General features: G+C 41.7%; 1 protein-coding gene across 3 annotated transcripts in view; it reads right to left on the bottom strand.

The window, feature by feature from the left end:
* The window catches only part of PDE7B (phosphodiesterase 7B), a 328,683-nt gene that overhangs the window by 36,601 nt on the left and 274,281 nt on the right, over positions 1–17,801 (bottom strand). For all 3 annotated transcript variants that reach the window (XM_084777572.1, XM_084777571.1, XM_084777573.1), the window contains 4 exons: positions 9,315–9,466; positions 6,013–6,076; positions 3,761–3,856; positions 1,401–1,501 (listed from right to left, as the gene is read on the bottom strand). In XM_084777572.1, coding sequence (XP_084633698.1) covers positions 1,401–1,501; positions 3,761–3,856; positions 6,013–6,076; positions 9,315–9,466 — 413 coding nt within the window. The remainder of the gene's footprint in view (positions 1–1,400; positions 1,502–3,760; positions 3,857–6,012; positions 6,077–9,314; positions 9,467–17,801) is intronic.

Here is a 17,801-nt window from a genome sequence, read left to right as displayed (position 1 = left end):
CCTTTCTCTGTCCATGTGTGTGTGTGTTTGTGTGTGTGTGCATGTGTATGTGTTTGTGTGTATAGGCATGGCAAGTGTATGTGTATGTGTGTACAGGCATATGCATCCCATGGCATGTGTGTGTGTATGTGTGTGTGCATATATGTACAGGCATATGCATCCCATGGCATGTGTGTGTATGTATGTGTGTGTATGCATGTATGTACAGGCATATGTATCCCATATGCCTGTGAATCCTTCCACTGTGGGATCTGGGGACTGCACTTAGATTGTCAGGCTTTTGTGGCAAGTGCTTTTTATCTACTAAATATCTTATCTGCTTTCCCTTAGTCCCACCCCCACACCCTGTTTTAAAGCCTGTATTGGGGATTGAACCTAGGACCTCATGCATGCTTGTCAAGCACACTGCCATGAATTTAGCCCCGGTGTATTTTAACTAAGATATATCTCTGCCACTTCTTTGAAAGAAGTAGACTGAACTGCAGAAGTTGCACACTTCCTCAATAAATGGTGGGGGATTTATGAGACTCTTTACATCTTGGTCAACTGGGAAAACAGGCAGGACAATGGGACGTCTGATTTCAAAGCGGAAGCTTGTGATACAACGTGTAGACTATTTAGATGAAGAAGGATTTTGGATTACAGATGTGCAGCATCCTCTAGCCTCATCCTGAGATGCCTGTGTGACATCTCTGTGTTTAGTGGCTTACACTGAAGCATCTATATTCAGTGAATTACTAAAACTGATTGAACTAAGCAGACTCTTGGACTTCAAAGTTATTTTCAAAAAAGAAAAAAGGAACAAGAAAATTCCTAGTGTGCATTATACCCAAACCCTAATTGTTCAGTAGCCTTGATTATAACAACCATTACATTACGCCTTTACTCTCTGACTTTGGGTTGGTCCACCACATTAGAGTGTGCTCGCTGAAAGGTATTGGACATTCAGATATTCTTGGATTCTGAGTCAAAATCACCCATTGGCCAAGTAGAAATGGGACTTGAAACTGGAGCTCTGATCCCATTTATTGATCAAAACCCACAAGCTGGGAAGCCTTTTCCAGTAAAGCTCAGTGCTAGCAGCATTTGTGGTAAAGGTCCATTGCACAAGCACTGATCTTTGGGGCCACTGAGACATATGAGAGGTAAGATTTTTTTTTTTTTTTTGCCTCATGCAGCCTTGAAAAAAAATCAATAAACTATGGAAGGAAATCTTGGAAAATGCACATCTCCTTTCATGGATGTGGTAAGATTTTTTCAGGGCTGACTCCAAAAACGTTAGTATAAATAATTTACATTCATATTGTGGAGGATTCCTAACACTGGGTAATTTGGCGCTTGGCAGCATGCTGAGTTGGTGTCTCCAGATGGCTGCGGAGGCTACAAAGGTGGCGCTTTACCTTTGGTTCCTTCAGGTAACAGTGCATGGCCTGGGTGACATCGGCTGCGTGGACAGCATTGTGGTATGGGTTGTGGCCGTGGTAATCTTCCTGAACCATGACTAAGAGGAGAGCAGAGACCTCAGTCAGCCAAGATCAAAACAGAAATGACGTAGTAGATAAGGCTTACTTGAGGTGCTTTTTGCTTAGAAGTATCAGGTCTTCTAAAGCACGCACCCACAGAATCTTTTAAAAATGAGGTGGTTTGCAAGCCTTGCACTGCTTGTAAAGAGGAGGAAAGGCCAGAAGGGTTCATGAAGCCCTGGGGATTTCTCACCTCTTCCATACGTCACCCCTCTCTGACGTTTCATGAAGGCTCCCATTCACTCAAACAAATATGGAGGAAAAAGGGCAACTTTATCTCACACCATTGTTTAATCATCTAAGTCTGCTGTCACATATTAATAATATGCCGTGTAGATTACACTTTAGTTCAGGGCCCTTGTGTGTTGGATTCCTGCCATCCAGCGATTGCATTAGCACTTGAATAACAAACACTCCTCAAAACAAATGGAGGCCTTCGGCAGGTAGCCATTACAGGGCTGCACTGATCCAAGCGAGGCCTCCTTGGTTCACCTACGTCTCCCCTGTTCAGAGCATCATCTTTCCAGCCTCTCCAGTGCAATGCAGGCTTAGAGTGCCATGTCCGACAACAGGCAATGCAGTTTTGGTTTGTTGCTTATAGAAGCCAGTGCCCTGCTTTAGCAAATAAGCAAATCAGTGTGTGGGATGCAGCGTACTCAGCGCGTATAGAATAGCCAGGCTTTCAGTAGCCATATTCTTTTAGCCCACACTATGAATCTGGCCCCAGGTTCTGTCATTAACTCATCTGTCAAGGCTGTATTCCTTATGTGTTCTGGGGGGCACATACACATGTGCAAAAATCTGTATCTTTTTAGACCAATCAAAATTACTTGGGCCTTTTCATGGCTATTAACTTGCTCAAGCAATTAAAATACAATCAGCCTGAGGTTACTTACATTCCTGGAAAGGAGCCATGTTGTGTCTGGCTTCACATATTCCTACTTTGCCCCACGTGCCTTTTTATTCAGTAGGCTTGTCTCCTATCATATGTAAACTCTAGCTCTGTCACTTATCATTGATGTGCAAATTACGTAACCACAGTCCTCAGCTTTCTTCCCTGACTTTGGGATGGGAATAGTCGGAGCCCAAGTGTCTTTACATGACCCATGTGTTAGCATGTGCTGCCCATCCTTGGGAGAGGACTCAGGAGATGTAAGTGCAGTGTAAGCCCGGTGGCTGATGCTGTTTTTATCGTCCTCCTGATGGCACCGAGTCAACTTTCAGATTCATACTACAGAGAACCAGAGATGCGCTAAGCAGCAGAGGCAAGCCATCTGGTGATTAGGGATCTACCTTGGATAATTCATATTTGGGGAGGGGAAAACCAAAAGGAGCTGGGGTTGCTTTTAGAGAAAGAATGATGCCAGTGTTCTGTGGAAAGATGGTGGGCTCAGACCTGCGTGCAAACCGAGGCCTTGTCACTCACAAGTAGTTAGCCTTGGGAGAGTAATGAAACCTCTCTCGTAATGTCCAACGTGTGGGTTTCTTCAAAGAATAAGAAACAGTTTACCTACAGTCTTCCACGCATGGTGGGTGGTGTAAATAGTAGTTATAATTCGTCTTAAAGATCTTCAGCAACTCATGTTGTGACTAGAGTTTTCTGAGGATGCATCTCCTTGGAATTTTAGTATTATGAGAGCAATAGGAATCGTCTTGACACCTATATATCCTTGGTGGTTTTCTTTATAGATCCTTAATGTATTGCAAACATAACACATTAAGCTAACAGCTTATCAGTGACTTGGGACAGGCAAGTTATATTTTAAAAACTAAGATTAAATCCTTAAAGATTGATCTGAGGTCTTTTTGCCATCATGCCATGGTTCTTAACACTTTATTTAAAATTACTTCTGTTTCTTTGAGATTATAGTATATTTACATCATTTCCCCTTCCTTTTTTCTCCCTCTAAACTCTTCCAGATTCTTCTCCCTGCTCTCTTTCAAATTCATATATATATATATCTATATATAGATATATTGTTTCCTCTACTTAGGTTTTCAGTGCAGACTGTTTGGTATTGAATAACCAATCAGTGTGGTTTCCCCTGGGGAGGACCACGCCTCTCATTCACAGCATTCCTCAGCCCTTGCGCAGGGCTGAGGACTTCCTCCATGTCATGTGTGTTGTTGTCCTTGTTCAGCTCATGTCTCTTGACAGGACACTTGCAATCAAAGAGTTATGTGTTGTCCTGAATTTTTTTGTGGTTGTGTAGGAACATGAAAGAAAAAGGACTTACCCAAAAACCTGTGTAAGGTCACCATATCCAGCTTGAAGTGGTGGATGAGGCCATGGGTGTTGAACAGGTGACACAACAGAGTTACCAGGCTGTTCCCTGGGGGAGGAATAGGACTCGCTTTATTTTTATTTTTTTTTAAAAAGTAAACACTAGTGAGATTGAAAATAAGACTTAATTCTCTGAAGTAAGGTTTCTCTGGTACAGCAATTCCCCACTTTTGATTTGAAACTATATATACTATGATTTTTTTCTAGGTTTCTCACTATTATATAAACAAAATTAGCTCCCATCTTTGTACACCAGAAGAAAATAAATTATGAAATGAAGGAATTTGTCTAGTGTGTGTGTGTGTGTGTGTGTGTGTGTGTGTATTCTGAAAATGCACAGTCCTTTGAAATATGCTTTAAGCCACTTCCAATTGGCTTTTCATTATAGAGATACTTCAGTCACGAGACTGCTCAACCACAGTATCTTGGTTGTCCTGTGACACTCATCTAAGAGAGGACTGGCTTTGAGATACTTCATAGTTCAGGCAAGAAGGGCTGTAAAATTTAAGCTAGAATAAGTAATACTTAAGAGACATTATCTAAGACTAATTATTTTGAGTTTTAATTGAGTGGTCAATTTATTTATTATCGAGCTAGGGTCTCATGATTTGTAGTTCAGCTGGCCTCAAATCCGTTCCCCAGCAGCTTCAGCTTCTCGAGTGTCACCGTGCCTGGCTCACAAGTACTTTTTTTTTTTTAATAATTAAAAAGCATTCCAGAGCTTATTAAGACTTTGTAATGGGGGCTGGGGAGATGGCTCAGTGGTTAAGAGCACTGGCTCCTCTTCCAGAGGTCCCGGGTTCAATTCCCAGCACCCACATGGCAGCTCATAACTGTCTAAAACTCTAGTTCCAGGGGCTTTAATGCCCCCATACATATGCATATAAAATAAATAAATAAATTAATAAATAAATACTTTGCAATGGATCGAGGAGCTGCCCTCATGTCTTCAGTGGGATCTGAGTATTGTCAAAGAACATTCTTTTAGGGTACCAGATTCAGTGGATCTCCACAAACTTCCATGTGTTGGAGCTATTTTAGAACTCTCCAAGTTAGAGATGATGGGTAACACTGCAAACCATCCTTGTCCATAGACAGAGCTGAAGGTAGTCTGGTGGCCTTTCACGGCTGCTTATAAATGAGATTGAGTGTATCTCACTGTGTGTATGTGGTTCTTCATGGTTCACTTCTGGCTGTGGTGGTGGGTTAGTGGCTTGCTAATGAACTGAGGTAAGACCTTGGATGGCTTCATTTCACACTTCTGTCACAGTCATGATTATGGTTTTTTTTTTCAAATACCACTTCAAAAGTTCTTTTATTCACGGTTAATTTCATGTATCAGTACCCATGCCCAGCTCGTCCAACAAGAGCAATGCAACCACTACAGACTCCAGGACTCCACCAATTTCATATATATTTTAGTTAGTTTTGCATAGAGTAAAAATCCATGTTACAGTCTTACACTGCATGTCTCTTACAGCACATGGCTTGTCAACTCAAACAGTACTGAGAAAACCATGGGCAATGACTTATTGCACAAATAAGATTGATGATGGGTCGGACCAACATCCACATTAAATGATGCTTTCACTTGCCTAAGTTTATCTACATTTTTAATAGGTGGAAGAAAATAGATTTGATTATTTTGTTTGGTAAAGCTTTTTATAGATATAAAAACACGAAAAGAAGACAATAGGAGTCGGTAAGTTTCAGCTTCATCCCAAGCTTTTACACTCTCTCCCTGGCAATTGCTTCCTTCTGATGATGACAAACTTATTTGAGTGATCCCTGCAATGGGCAGACTCCACTCACATTAGAAGCCAAGATAAGCACCTTGCCTGTAAGGGTCAGGACTGGTCCTGTGTGCTGCTGTGTGTTCTCTTTTCATTGACTAACAATGAGCGTTCTACGTTTGGACACGACCATAGCCCTCTGGGAGGGAAGAATGCAATCAGTAGTTTCCTAATTCTTTTGGGATCGAGGGTCAGAAGGAAACCATCCTAACATGCTAAGGTCACACTTGGTCCTCATTCTGCATCTGAATTAACTTGCCCTCCATGTCCTGTCTTGACCAACTATAGATTTATGAGAGTGGGAAAAGAAGGGGGAAAAAGTGATTTGTCTAAAAATACAATTTATTTCTCATGAAATGAATCCATTTTATGATGTGTATTTTAGTAAGAATTCCTTGGGGGGGTAACTTACCATTTGTCAGGCGATCAAACAAGAAAATGTCAAAGTCCCACATTCCAACCTTGGAAAGCATATGCTGAGAAGGCAAACAAAGAATAGCGAATCGCATTGAGACTCTAACATTTACTTCTAGACATAGAGATTTAAACAACTAAAATGTTGGCAACAGCAGCTTACTACTCTATGTACAATGGATTTGGAGTAAACTAGAGTTGACTCCATTCACTAAAGTGAGCTCAGGGGTCAGGCTCTGAGGTTAAAATATGAGCCACTTTTCTTCCTGGCTGTTGGACGTTGATTACATCCCTAATGTCTCCAGCCCTCATCTGAAAATGTGGCTGATAATCTGCATCAGAGAGTTGTTTGTAGACGTGGGAGAGAGGTGGTGCTATGTACCGCAAGTGCCTGTCACAGTGCTTCTTCACAGGGAGGGAGCACGAGTGAGGTGTCTGTTAGACCAAGGTATGCACTGAAGGGAAAAGCTTTGTAACATTTTTTTTCTACTTGTATTTGTGGTGTTTGGGATTAAACCCAGGATCTTATGCATTCCAGACAAGCAATTTACCACTGAGTTACAGCCCCAGTTCTTTTAGTAAAATAAATAAATAAATAAATAAATACTAATTGAAAACCATTGCTGAGCACATTCTTTGGCTCAATGTGGACTGCGTGTAAAATTAACTGTATAGGAAACTAAAATGTGAGTAGCTTAACATATTAGATAATTTAAAGACCTACTGTGTCTAATGCAGACTTATTTTTTTTAATTGAGCAGTAAGCCATGTTTAGAATTAAATGTGACTTAAAGGCTGCAGTGATTGATTTTCTCTGTACTATAGTTTCACCCATCTCTCTTCGAGGACACAGTCACTCACACAAGTAGTAACTCGTGATTCTCTCTGCCCTTGAGTGGCTCTGTGTCCCGTGGAAAGTCCATTTCTCAGCCCCCATAATCTATTAAAGAAAGATTATGTCTGTTTGGAGGGAACCTTTACCCAAGTGTGAAAGTCAGACTCAGGCCCTGTCTTCTGACTGGCAGATGTCTTGTATATTATTCTTTTTATATGTCAACATCATCTTTTAAAAATGTGGCCGACAGAGGAGAGAACCCACCATGAGTGCTCTGTTACTGCAGTATTAGAAGAACTTATTGGTCTCCTTTCAACAAGTCAACCAACTATCCACCACCTAGTCAACCAGCTACCAACCATCCATCAACCAACCAACCAACTACCAACCAACCAACCAATAACCAACCAACCAACAACCAACCAACCAACTAGCCAACTACCAACCAACCACCAACCAACCAACAAACTACCAACTACCAACCAACCACCAACCAACCAACCAATCACCAACCACCCAACCAAATACCAACCAACTAACCACCAATCAACCAACCACCAACTACTAACCAATCACCAACTGCCAACCAACCAATTACCAACCAACCAACCAACCAACCAACCACCAACTAGCAACCAATCACCAACCAACCAGCCACCAACTACCAACCAACCATCAACCAACCAGTCAACCAACTACCAACCAACCATCAACCAACCAACCAGCCAACTACCAACCAACCACCAACTACCAACCAACCAACCAATCACCAACCAACCAACTACCAACTAACCACCAACCAATAATCAACCAATCACCAACCAACCAACTACCAACCAACCACCAATTACCAACCATCCACTAACTACCAACCAGCCACCAACCAACCAATTACCAACTAATCAGCCACCAACTACCAACCACCCACCAACCAATAACCAACCAACCAACCAACCACCAACTACGAACCAACAAACCAATCAATCATGAAACATCCACCAACCAACTACCAACCAACCCCAACTACCAACCACCAACCAAGCAATCAACCAACCACTAACCAGCCAACTAACCAACTACCAATCAACACCAACTACCAACCTACCAATCAACTAGCCACCAACTACCAACTAACCAACCAATCAACAACCAACCACCATCTACCAACCAACTAACTACCAACTACTAACCAAATATGCAACCAACCACTAACTATCAACCAACAAGTCAACCAACTACCAATTACCAACCAACCACCAACTACCAGCCAACTAATTTACCAACTAACAACCAACTAGTGATTCATTCAATTTCACCCTTAGGTTGTTGTAAGGTCTAACTAACTTTTATCCTTTTATAGACAGGATATTGGAAGTTTGTTCCTCTGGCACTATCATTGTTCATTTTTTATGGGCATATATGTAGTAATATATCATTGTATGGAGAACCATGTACTATGTAAGCTACAAATTACTACTTTTTTGTTTTTCTTTTCCTTTCTTTCTTTCTTTCTTTCTTTCTTTCTTTCTTTCTTTCTTTCTTTCTTTCTTTCTTCTAGACAGGGTTTCTCTGTGTTAGCCTTGGCTGTCCTGGACTCCCTTTGTAGACTAGGCTGGCCTCGAACTCATAGCAATCCACCTGCCTCTGCCTCCCAGAGTGCTGGGATTACAGTTGTGCACCACCATGACCAGCATAAATCACTACTTTTGAACTCTGTTTAAATGGTAGCAGTTTATACCTGAAATTTAAGTTTCTTATACAACTAAAGCTAGAAGTAATTTGAAAATTGTTTTTAAACAATCACACATTGAGTTTACCTCATCAGATCAATGTAGAATGAAAATAGTATATTATTCAAAGCTTTTTGAATGAATTAAAAACAACAATAGGCTAATATGCTGCTTTAAGTGTCTAATGTAGAGGTAAGAGTTAATGATTACTAGGGGTGTCTTCTGTTGCCATTACACAAGACAATTTAATGGATTTAAAAATTTAGCTACACCCTAATTAGTAGTCTTTCAGGCCAAGACTTTACTTTGTTTAGCATTGTATAAATACATTCTACACACTTAGAAATGAGAAAATAGCTAACGTGTATTTGTCATGAGTATATTAGAACACGGGGATATGCTTTACCTCAGGATTGGGTGTGTAGCTCAGTGGTGGGGCATGCACTTACCTAGCTTGTATAAGCCCTGGGTTCAGTCTCCAGCACCTCACCCCCACCCCACAACTACAGTGACCAAATGTTAAACCTAGAAAATATTTTATTTTCTCTGTGAGGTATGTGGTTCTAGTACCTTTATTTTGTGTTTGAGAAAATAAGTCCCGATGCATTGAATAACAAGCCTAAAGTCACACTGCCCCTTAGAGGCACAGTAGGGTTTAGACCTAGGTCCTGTTAGCTGGGGCAAAGGCTGTTGGCCACTGCCTGCTGCAGGGAGACCTAGAGGTGGCTGGCTTACCCTTGCTTGCCCAAGGTAGTCTTCATCCAGTAGGTGGAGGGGGGCCTGTGGTATAATCCCACGGAGAAGCCTAGATGCGTGGAAGTATCTTTGGAAACTTAACAGTCGTTTCACCTTTTTCTTGGTGCCAATTTCCCCTGAGTGTGTTGTATCTGTGGAAAGTAACAGAAGCAGAATTTTGTGTTTAAAAGAGGGACCATATATTAATAATTAATAATATATTAAAAATGAGAGACATTTAAAAGACACTTTAAGGGCTAAATTCAGTTGAATATGGCCTATTAACTGAATGTTTGAAATTATTCTAATAAATGAAATAAACAACAAACAAATAAGTGAGCTTCTTGCCCTTTCCTTTGTCCTTTTAGCTCCCATCTTTTGACAGGGTCTTGTAAGTAGCTCAGGCTTGACCTCAAAATTATAATCTTTCTGCTGAGGTTCTCAAATCCTGGCACAACCACTCATAGCTTGGTGTTTGTTATGTATTTTACATATGCTTTGGTTGTTATTGTTTTTTGAGACAAGGTTTTTCTGTGTAGCCTTGGCTATCCTGGAACTCACTTTGTAGCCTAGGCTTGACCTCAAAATTATGATCTTTCTGCTGAGGCTCTTGAGTCCTGGGATTGCTGCTCATAGCTTGGTATTTGTTACATATTTTACATATGCTTTTGTTGTTGTTTGAGACCAGGTTTTTCTGTGTAGCCTTGGCTGTCCTGGACTCACTTTGTAGGCCAGGCTGGCCTTGAACTCACAGCGATCATCCTGCCTCTGCCTCCCTGAGTGCTGGCATTATTATTATTATTATTATTATTATTATTATTATTATTATTATTATTTATTATTATTATTATTATATAATTTAATATGACATGAACTATATGAATTAATAACTTCACTTGGTTGGTTAATATCTTATGTTCTCTTCGGATGCTAGAAGGCTGGGAGAAAAATGTTTCCTGTTTTCTTAGGAATATCACTGACAGAATAATAAAGCAACATTGTCATAGAAGTAACTAGCAATGCTGGGAAGAAGTGAAGAGGATGCACGCCTTATAACCATGTGCTCTTGTGATCTAGGCAGCAGTGACACTTTTATGCTCATTGTCTTGTGGGCCCTGCAGAACTTGATGAGGACATCGTGCTAACTGCACCAAAACATGCCGGGTACCAGATATGAATGCTTGCCAAGGTATGTCTTATCTTAGGTGAAACTCTCGAGTCACTCTAGGGCCACACAAGTGATGTCTTCTGAAAAGTTAGATGTCAAGTCAGCTTAGGAGCCTAGCAGGAAAATGTATAGCTGTTAACATAAAGTAATTTGTTTTCTTCCATTTCTTCCCCCATCTTCCTATTTCCCCTGTGGCACTCAAAATTACCACTAACGAGAAAAGGAAGTCTAGCAGAAACACTGAGCAGTGAGTAACCAACATCTGTAACTCATTACTTGGCCGTATGGAGCGTGGAGAGGCATAGTTCAGGGCCACCAAGATCTGCTGTGCTCTGGAAACACTGCCTGATTAAAATTGCCTGTATTTAGAACCAGTGTAGGCTTCACCCATGGAAAGAGGCAAAGACACGCACATGGAGCTAAGCAGAGAATGGCTGGGCTGTGCTTGCGCTGCATCGGGGTTAAGGATGCTCTCTGTGTGCTCCACTCTGCACGTAGCTGCTTCTTTCTGTGAGTTTGTTAAAGTAGAACATGAAGAGATGGCACTCACTCACTTATTAAAATAAAAGACTGAGCTGGGCAGTGGTGGTGCATGCCTTTAATCTGAGCACTCAGGTGGCAGGGGCAGGTGATTTCTATGAGTTTGAGGCCAGCCTGGTTTACAAAGCAAGTCCAGGACAGCCAAGGCTACACAGAAAAACCCTGTCTTTAAAAACAAAGAAACAGGCCAGCCGGTTTAATCCCAGCACTTGGGAGGCAGAGGCAGGTGGATCGCTGTGAGTTCGAAGCCAGCCTAGTCTACAAAGTTAGTCCTGGACAGCCAAAGATACACAGAGAAATCCTGTCTGAAAAAACCAAACCAAACCAAACAAAACAAAAAAACCCAAAACCAAAGAAACACCCCCCCCAAATTGAACAACAACAACAACAACAACAGCAACAACAACAACACCCCAAACCCTGAATACCTTTTATGGGTTCTTCACTGCTCCAGACATTTCAGTGAGTGAAAACAAGACGTCTTAGAATTGATATGGTAAGGGGAGATTGACAATGTGCAACATAAAAGTGAAGAAATAATAAAAAGTGAAAATAAACGTAATAGGGTAGTAGTTAAAGGGGGATGGTGGGGGTGCGGAGAACAAAGTATCCGGAATTCTGTGTCGGTAGCAGCATTGGCCTAACAAGAAGAAGGTAGAATTTGACCCAGATTAGAGGCGATGAGAGAAAAAGCTGAGTAAATTCCTTGGGAAGTACCTTCCAGATACAGAAATGGGATCAAAGAACTATCAGGAGTGGGGACATGCCTAGGATGCTGGAACGTGCAAAGAAAAGAAGGATCAGTGTGTGTGAAGAGGAGAGAAAGGGTGGAGTAAAGGATGAACTTTTGGAACAGAGGAGAGCCCGGAAGTGAGCCGCCCTGTGTGTGCTTCCCAGTCAGCACATCCAGGCTCGCTGCGCACCAGGAGCGGAGCCTAGCTGGGCAGGCGCAATTGCAGGATCTCACTCAGCCGCGAGGGCGCAAGAAATAGCCTTCTCAGGAAACAGCTTCAGTGAGGCAGCTGGTTTAATTGGGGGAGCAACAAAGCTATTTAAACCCTTGGGGATTGGGTAGAGGCTTTGGGCTGAGTGTACATCATTGCCTGGAGCCAAGGTGCTGGGAGTGCCTGATTCGTATGAAGAGGAAGTCCGGGTACACGCAGGCCCTGGGCAGGGAAGGGAGCCACCCTACTCCTGCGGGTCTCAAGATGAGATTTTCAGGGTTTGGATATATCTTGACCACACTCTTGCTCTGTGCCAGCTTGCTGGTCCCATATGAGAGGGTATTGACATAGTCTAGTCAGGGTTGATGGCTGCTGAGAGGCAGTGGTGGCAGGGAGAGTGTAGAACCTTCAAAGACGTTTTAGTTCTATCCAAGACTTGGAGAATGGCCAGCCATTGCCGGAGATAGGGAAGCTGCAGTGGGTGAGCTTTTATGCCGTGAATTTGGATATCTGTTAGAGACGCGGGTGAAGGTGCTCAGTCAAAATAAGAGCATCTAAAGTTAATGGTGCCCCCAGGAACACTGACTCTGAACTGTACACTTGGAAAGCACACATTTCATTGTATGCACACATAGCAACTCCTTATAGCAGTGGATACATTTAGCACTCGGGGAAAGGACCAGCTATTGGAGCAGGAGAGAAAATGTCCACGTGAACCATGACACACACACTGCGCTGGGAAATGAGAATATGAAACATGATGGGATTGTTTGAAAATGAAAAAGGTGGCTTGGTGAGATGGAGCAGCACTGCTTCTGCCAAGTGTGGTGATCTGAGCTGGGTCCCCAGGTCCCACATGGTGGAAGAGAAAACCAACTCCATCAGATGTCTTCTGACCAACACACACACACACACACACACACACACACACACACACACACACTCACATTCGAGCACACCACATGCACGTACGAATGCACACACTTGTACACACATACACACATGCACACACATATACACACATGCACACGCACACGGATGTGCACACTACATGCATGCACACCGCACATACACACGCCTGCATATCACATGCACGCATACACATGCACACATACACATGTGCATACACACACGCACACACACTATAATGACAGGTGGCTTTAAGATATTATTTTAAGCAAAAGGGAAAAAGTTGAGCTTCAAAATAAATGATGGAAGAATAAACTTCAAACCTTTAACTGAAAAAAAAAAAGACCTTACACTGTAGCAGGCAAGTGATTAAGATAACAGAAAGATCTTTATGGGTGTGCTGGCCAATAAATGCAGTAAAAATAATAGAATAAGAAAATTGCCACTTTGCAGCCATCACAGTAATAACTGAATTGGGCCAGAATCCTTAATGGCTATTACGATGAGTAAGGAAAATTTAAAATGTGTCAGGTAACTGCAGAATACCACAGCATCTTTCTGCTTGTTAACTAGATAGAGTGTTGACTACTTAGTAAAGATGGTGCCTCTTTTACATTCAGCCACAAAAGATGCCTGTTTTCTCTGTCCACTTTGATTTTTATTTAATAAAAAAACCTTAAAGTTAATCTTAACTTTTACATTAGTTTTATTTACACACACACGTGCGCACACACACACACACACACACACACACACACACACACACACGACCACTAAAGGCTTATGAGTAAAGAAAAAACATTCTGTCCCACAAGTCTTTTACAGAGAGTTTAATATTATTTTTACTTGGTAGTCCAGTTGACTTGGAACACATGCTGGAATTACAGGTGTGAACCAACATGCCCTGCTTTAATTTTCTGCAGGGCACACACAAGATGGTGAGTGGAAGAAAGTAGCACTTTACAATTGCAGAAAAATAATTTACTCAAATCTATTTGAATTACTTATCAGTTTAGGAACATCCATTCTGTGTTATGTGAGATAATGAAAAAAAACTAAGCCATAAAAACTAAAAGCATAACTGGGAGGGAAAAAATCATTTAGAAAGCTGCTTGAAAGGAAATTATGGTTTCACATTATAAGCTGCTTTTTGGAAGTACTGAAATGTTTATTTAATTATTGATTAAGTTCTAATATCATTGTTTCCAAAAACAGCTAGTATTTCTTTTGGTAATCAGGAGCGAGGTATCCGCACTATGGGCAGAAATTTAAACGTAGCTGTGTCTTACATAGCTCTCCTAAGTTCAGCCTAGAACAATCTGGGGAATCACAACAGTGTTCCTAGGACAAAACACTAGGCCTCCTTAAGATGTTTACATAAGAAGAGTAGTTATTTGATGGCGTGCACAGTGGTCCCTGTGTGTCTCTGCCTGGATTTTATTGTGCTATGGTCCTCATCCTCTCAGCTGGAATAGTCACACTAAGTTGTTCCAGAGTATTCCGTTGCCCAATCTATGTAAGCGCTGGCCCTAGGTGTGGAATTTGTTTTCTGTTCACTTGTTGCTTTATGAATACTACCAGGACGAATGCATTAACACTTTTTTTTTTTGCATGACTTTAGCGCTAATTTTAGGGTTGTGGAATTTGTGTTGGCTCTGCCAGTTATGGTAATTTGACAATTTCACAAGTTCGGATCGGCTTAATTGCAGACATTTTTGAATCTCTTCTTCATTCCTGAGCACCCCTCCGTAGCACCTTTCCATAGCAGCTTCTTTGGGTGGGGACTGGTCAGCGCCGTGGGAAGAGCTTAAGTGTATGTAACTGTCAACACTGTGCATGTGCCCACATTATGGACGTCTGCTCTATGCCTGGCTCTCCAGCAGGTTCTCCGTCAACCATTTCTAGAAGCTGGCTGGTTAACAGCTGGCTCAGGTAGTGATGTAGACAAAGAAAACCTTAGTTAAAGGATCAGAGCTGGACACAAGCACACATGAACATCCAACTGTCTGAACCCAGGATGGACTTCTGAACACTTAACAGACTGAACTCCCTAAAAAATGTGCTAAAATGTCCTCTTCTAAGTATTGCAATAATTATTATCATGGAACTGCTTGCTGAATGAGTCGCCATTCATAGCCTTTCTTATTTTTTCAAAAAGGGATTTTTTTTTTTTACCATGTCTTGTATCACATAGAGTTAATGTGTGTAGATGGCTGAGCGGATACATGGCCAGCAACCATTTGATCAAACGTTGCACTTCATGGTCTCTAGTGCAGGATTAGGGTCGGGGCTAGCTTCTCTTTTCTGGGCCTTTATGAAGTAGCTAATAGGCCGATGTAAACTAAATCCATTCCATTAGTGTTCATTAGAATATCACAGTATATCCCATTAACAGTCACAAAATTACAAATTAGTAAAAATATCATTAACGGCAGATTTAGTTTGGAAACATTTGGTTAGTGTAGAGAAATATCACCACCAATGCCCTTCTTGAATAATGTGTTCAGTTTATTATATTTATTTATTTTGCACACATGCACACACAAATGTGAAGTTAAATGACAGTGTGTGGCCTCTGTCCTTATTGTATCTTATAAGTTTCAGGGATTGAACTGGGCTTGTCAGCCTTAGTAGCGAGTGCCTTTCCCCACTGAGCCACCTCACGGTCCCAATAAGCTCATTTTAAAAGATAAGAAAATAAAAAAAATTATGATCGATTTTGCAATAATTTCCCCAATGATCTTCAGAGAGGAAGGCCAGCCCCCTGTGTTTCCTATCCCCACGCTTTGCCTTAACTGAGCCCTGTTCTATGCCCACTTGAGCTCAAATGGCACAGAGTTCACTCTTCCTCACAGGTCTGATGTCCTGATTCGGCTTAGTATGTAAAGGGTGGGACGTGGTTGCCTGTCAACTGCATCTTACGTCTCTAAGTTCAAGAGCACTGAACCTTGATAAAACCAGGATGGAATTCCAGTTTTCAGAACGCAACTTTAACATAGATAAGCCAGGTTGATTTCTCTGGCGGTCTGTGTCCTGAAACACCAGCAGCAGGCTTACAGTGAAGCTTTCTCTCTTGTTACATGCACAGCGGCGTGGATTCAGGGTCCCTGCAACGCTGGAGCATAAACACAGGTGTCCATGATTGATTCTTTTCTTGAAGCAGACCCAGGGTTTGAGGATTGAGATGATATAGATTATTAACATGCAGTTGCCCTGCAGAAACAATTTCTTAACTAGGCTACATTAAAAAAATAAAAGAGGAAAAAAAATCTAAAAAGAGTGTGTGCAGAAAACAGCATAGATGGATTCCCAGAACTTACACTGTGGACTCCTCTTTGCTGAGGAACTAAAGAGGTTATCTCAGAATGAGACCCCTCTCAGTGAGAATTTGTAAACACACTGGTTCATTTTCAGGTAAGGATGTCTCTCGGACGCAATGATTGCTGCATTGGAGTCTTTCCTTCCCAAGTTTTGCAACTCTAGACATTAGTTTCCAGTCATTCATTAAAAAAAGAAGCTTCCAGATAAATCTTTAAAAATAAAATATGACATGTTTGTCTCTCTAGCCTTTCAGAAGTCAGCAGGAGTCACAAATGGCTGTATCTGAGTATTTTTCCCTGTGTATTCTCTGAGAGTCAGAAAATGGTGGATAGAAACACAAATATACAGGATCAAATGCAGAGCATTTTCTCATAAGGGTGGACATATTCTTACGGCAAAGTCATTATCGATGGCTTTTGAGATTTTTGAGCAATTTTTAATGGAGAAAAATGCAAACCAAATTTATTTGCATTGAGAGCATTTGAAGGGCTTGGTTTTTAACAACAACAACAACAACAACAAAAGTAAGGAAACCAACTGTGAATGAGGAGGTAAAGATTCATAACGAAAACACCATTAGCAACACTAATGAAGACACACATAGACATACAGCAGGGAAAAGAGGAGAGCAAAACAGAATGCTAAACCGGAATAAGACACACTATCACTTTAAAAATTGAAGTTAAGGAAGAGATTCAAGTTTGAAAGATCTAAGATGCTTTTTTTAAGTTCCCCCAACTCAGGTCTTGAATAGAATGTATTCAAGCTCTGTGTGACATTATCTCTTCCGTGTACAAAATCAACTCACTTGATGGCTGTCACTAAGAGAAGCACTTTATTTCACAGCCATGGAATGGGATGTGGAAGAGGAGCAGGAGGAGGAGGAGCAGGAGGAGGAGGAGCAGGAGGAGGGGAGAGGAGGAGGAGGAGGAGGAGGAGGAGGAGGAGGGGGAGGAGGAGGGGGAAGAGGAGGTGGAGGAGGAGGAGGAGGAGCAGGAGGAGGGGAGAGGAGGAGGAGGAGGAGGAGGAGGAGGAGGGGCAGAGCAGGAGGAGTAGCAGAGGAGTAGCAGGCAGAGTAGAGCCTTTCACAAGACAGGGTAAAGTGTTTCTCTGGACCTAATTTTTTAACACTTAATTTCTGTACAGTTGCTGTTTTTCTCTTATGTTCCTGACAATGGTGGGCTTCCTCTCCACTTGACAGCATCCACACCTGCTGTGCTCACTCGCTGAAGAGGGTGAGATGCTCGGTCCCCCTTAGCCACACAAGACAGTGCTGTTTTTAGCCTATTATTTTGGCCTACCATAAAGACCCATCATAACCCATGTAGTATGAGTCTCCAACTTCCGGGGTCAGGAATGGCTGGAAAATTATTGGTTGCTTTTTGTAGGAGGGAAATGATCTTCAAAAGTAAGCTCTTAAGACTGCTTTGGGCAATAGGAAAGTTTTTTTGTTTGTTTGTTTGTTTTTTTGGTTGTTGTTTTTGGTTTTTATCTCAGTTTGAATGAAATTTAAATGAATTTGTAGGAAGCAGATCAAATTTCCTCTGTCCCGAGGAAAAACTCCTTGCCAGGCACAGTGTGGTTTTTCAGAACCCTAGCTTCTGA

The sequence above is a fragment of the Acomys minous genome (assembly GCF_964271855.1).
Source record: "Acomys minous genome assembly, chromosome: 3".
Lineage (NCBI taxonomy): Eukaryota > Metazoa > Chordata > Mammalia > Rodentia > Muridae > Acomys > Acomys minous.
This window is presented reverse-complemented; position numbering and strand designations above follow the sequence as displayed.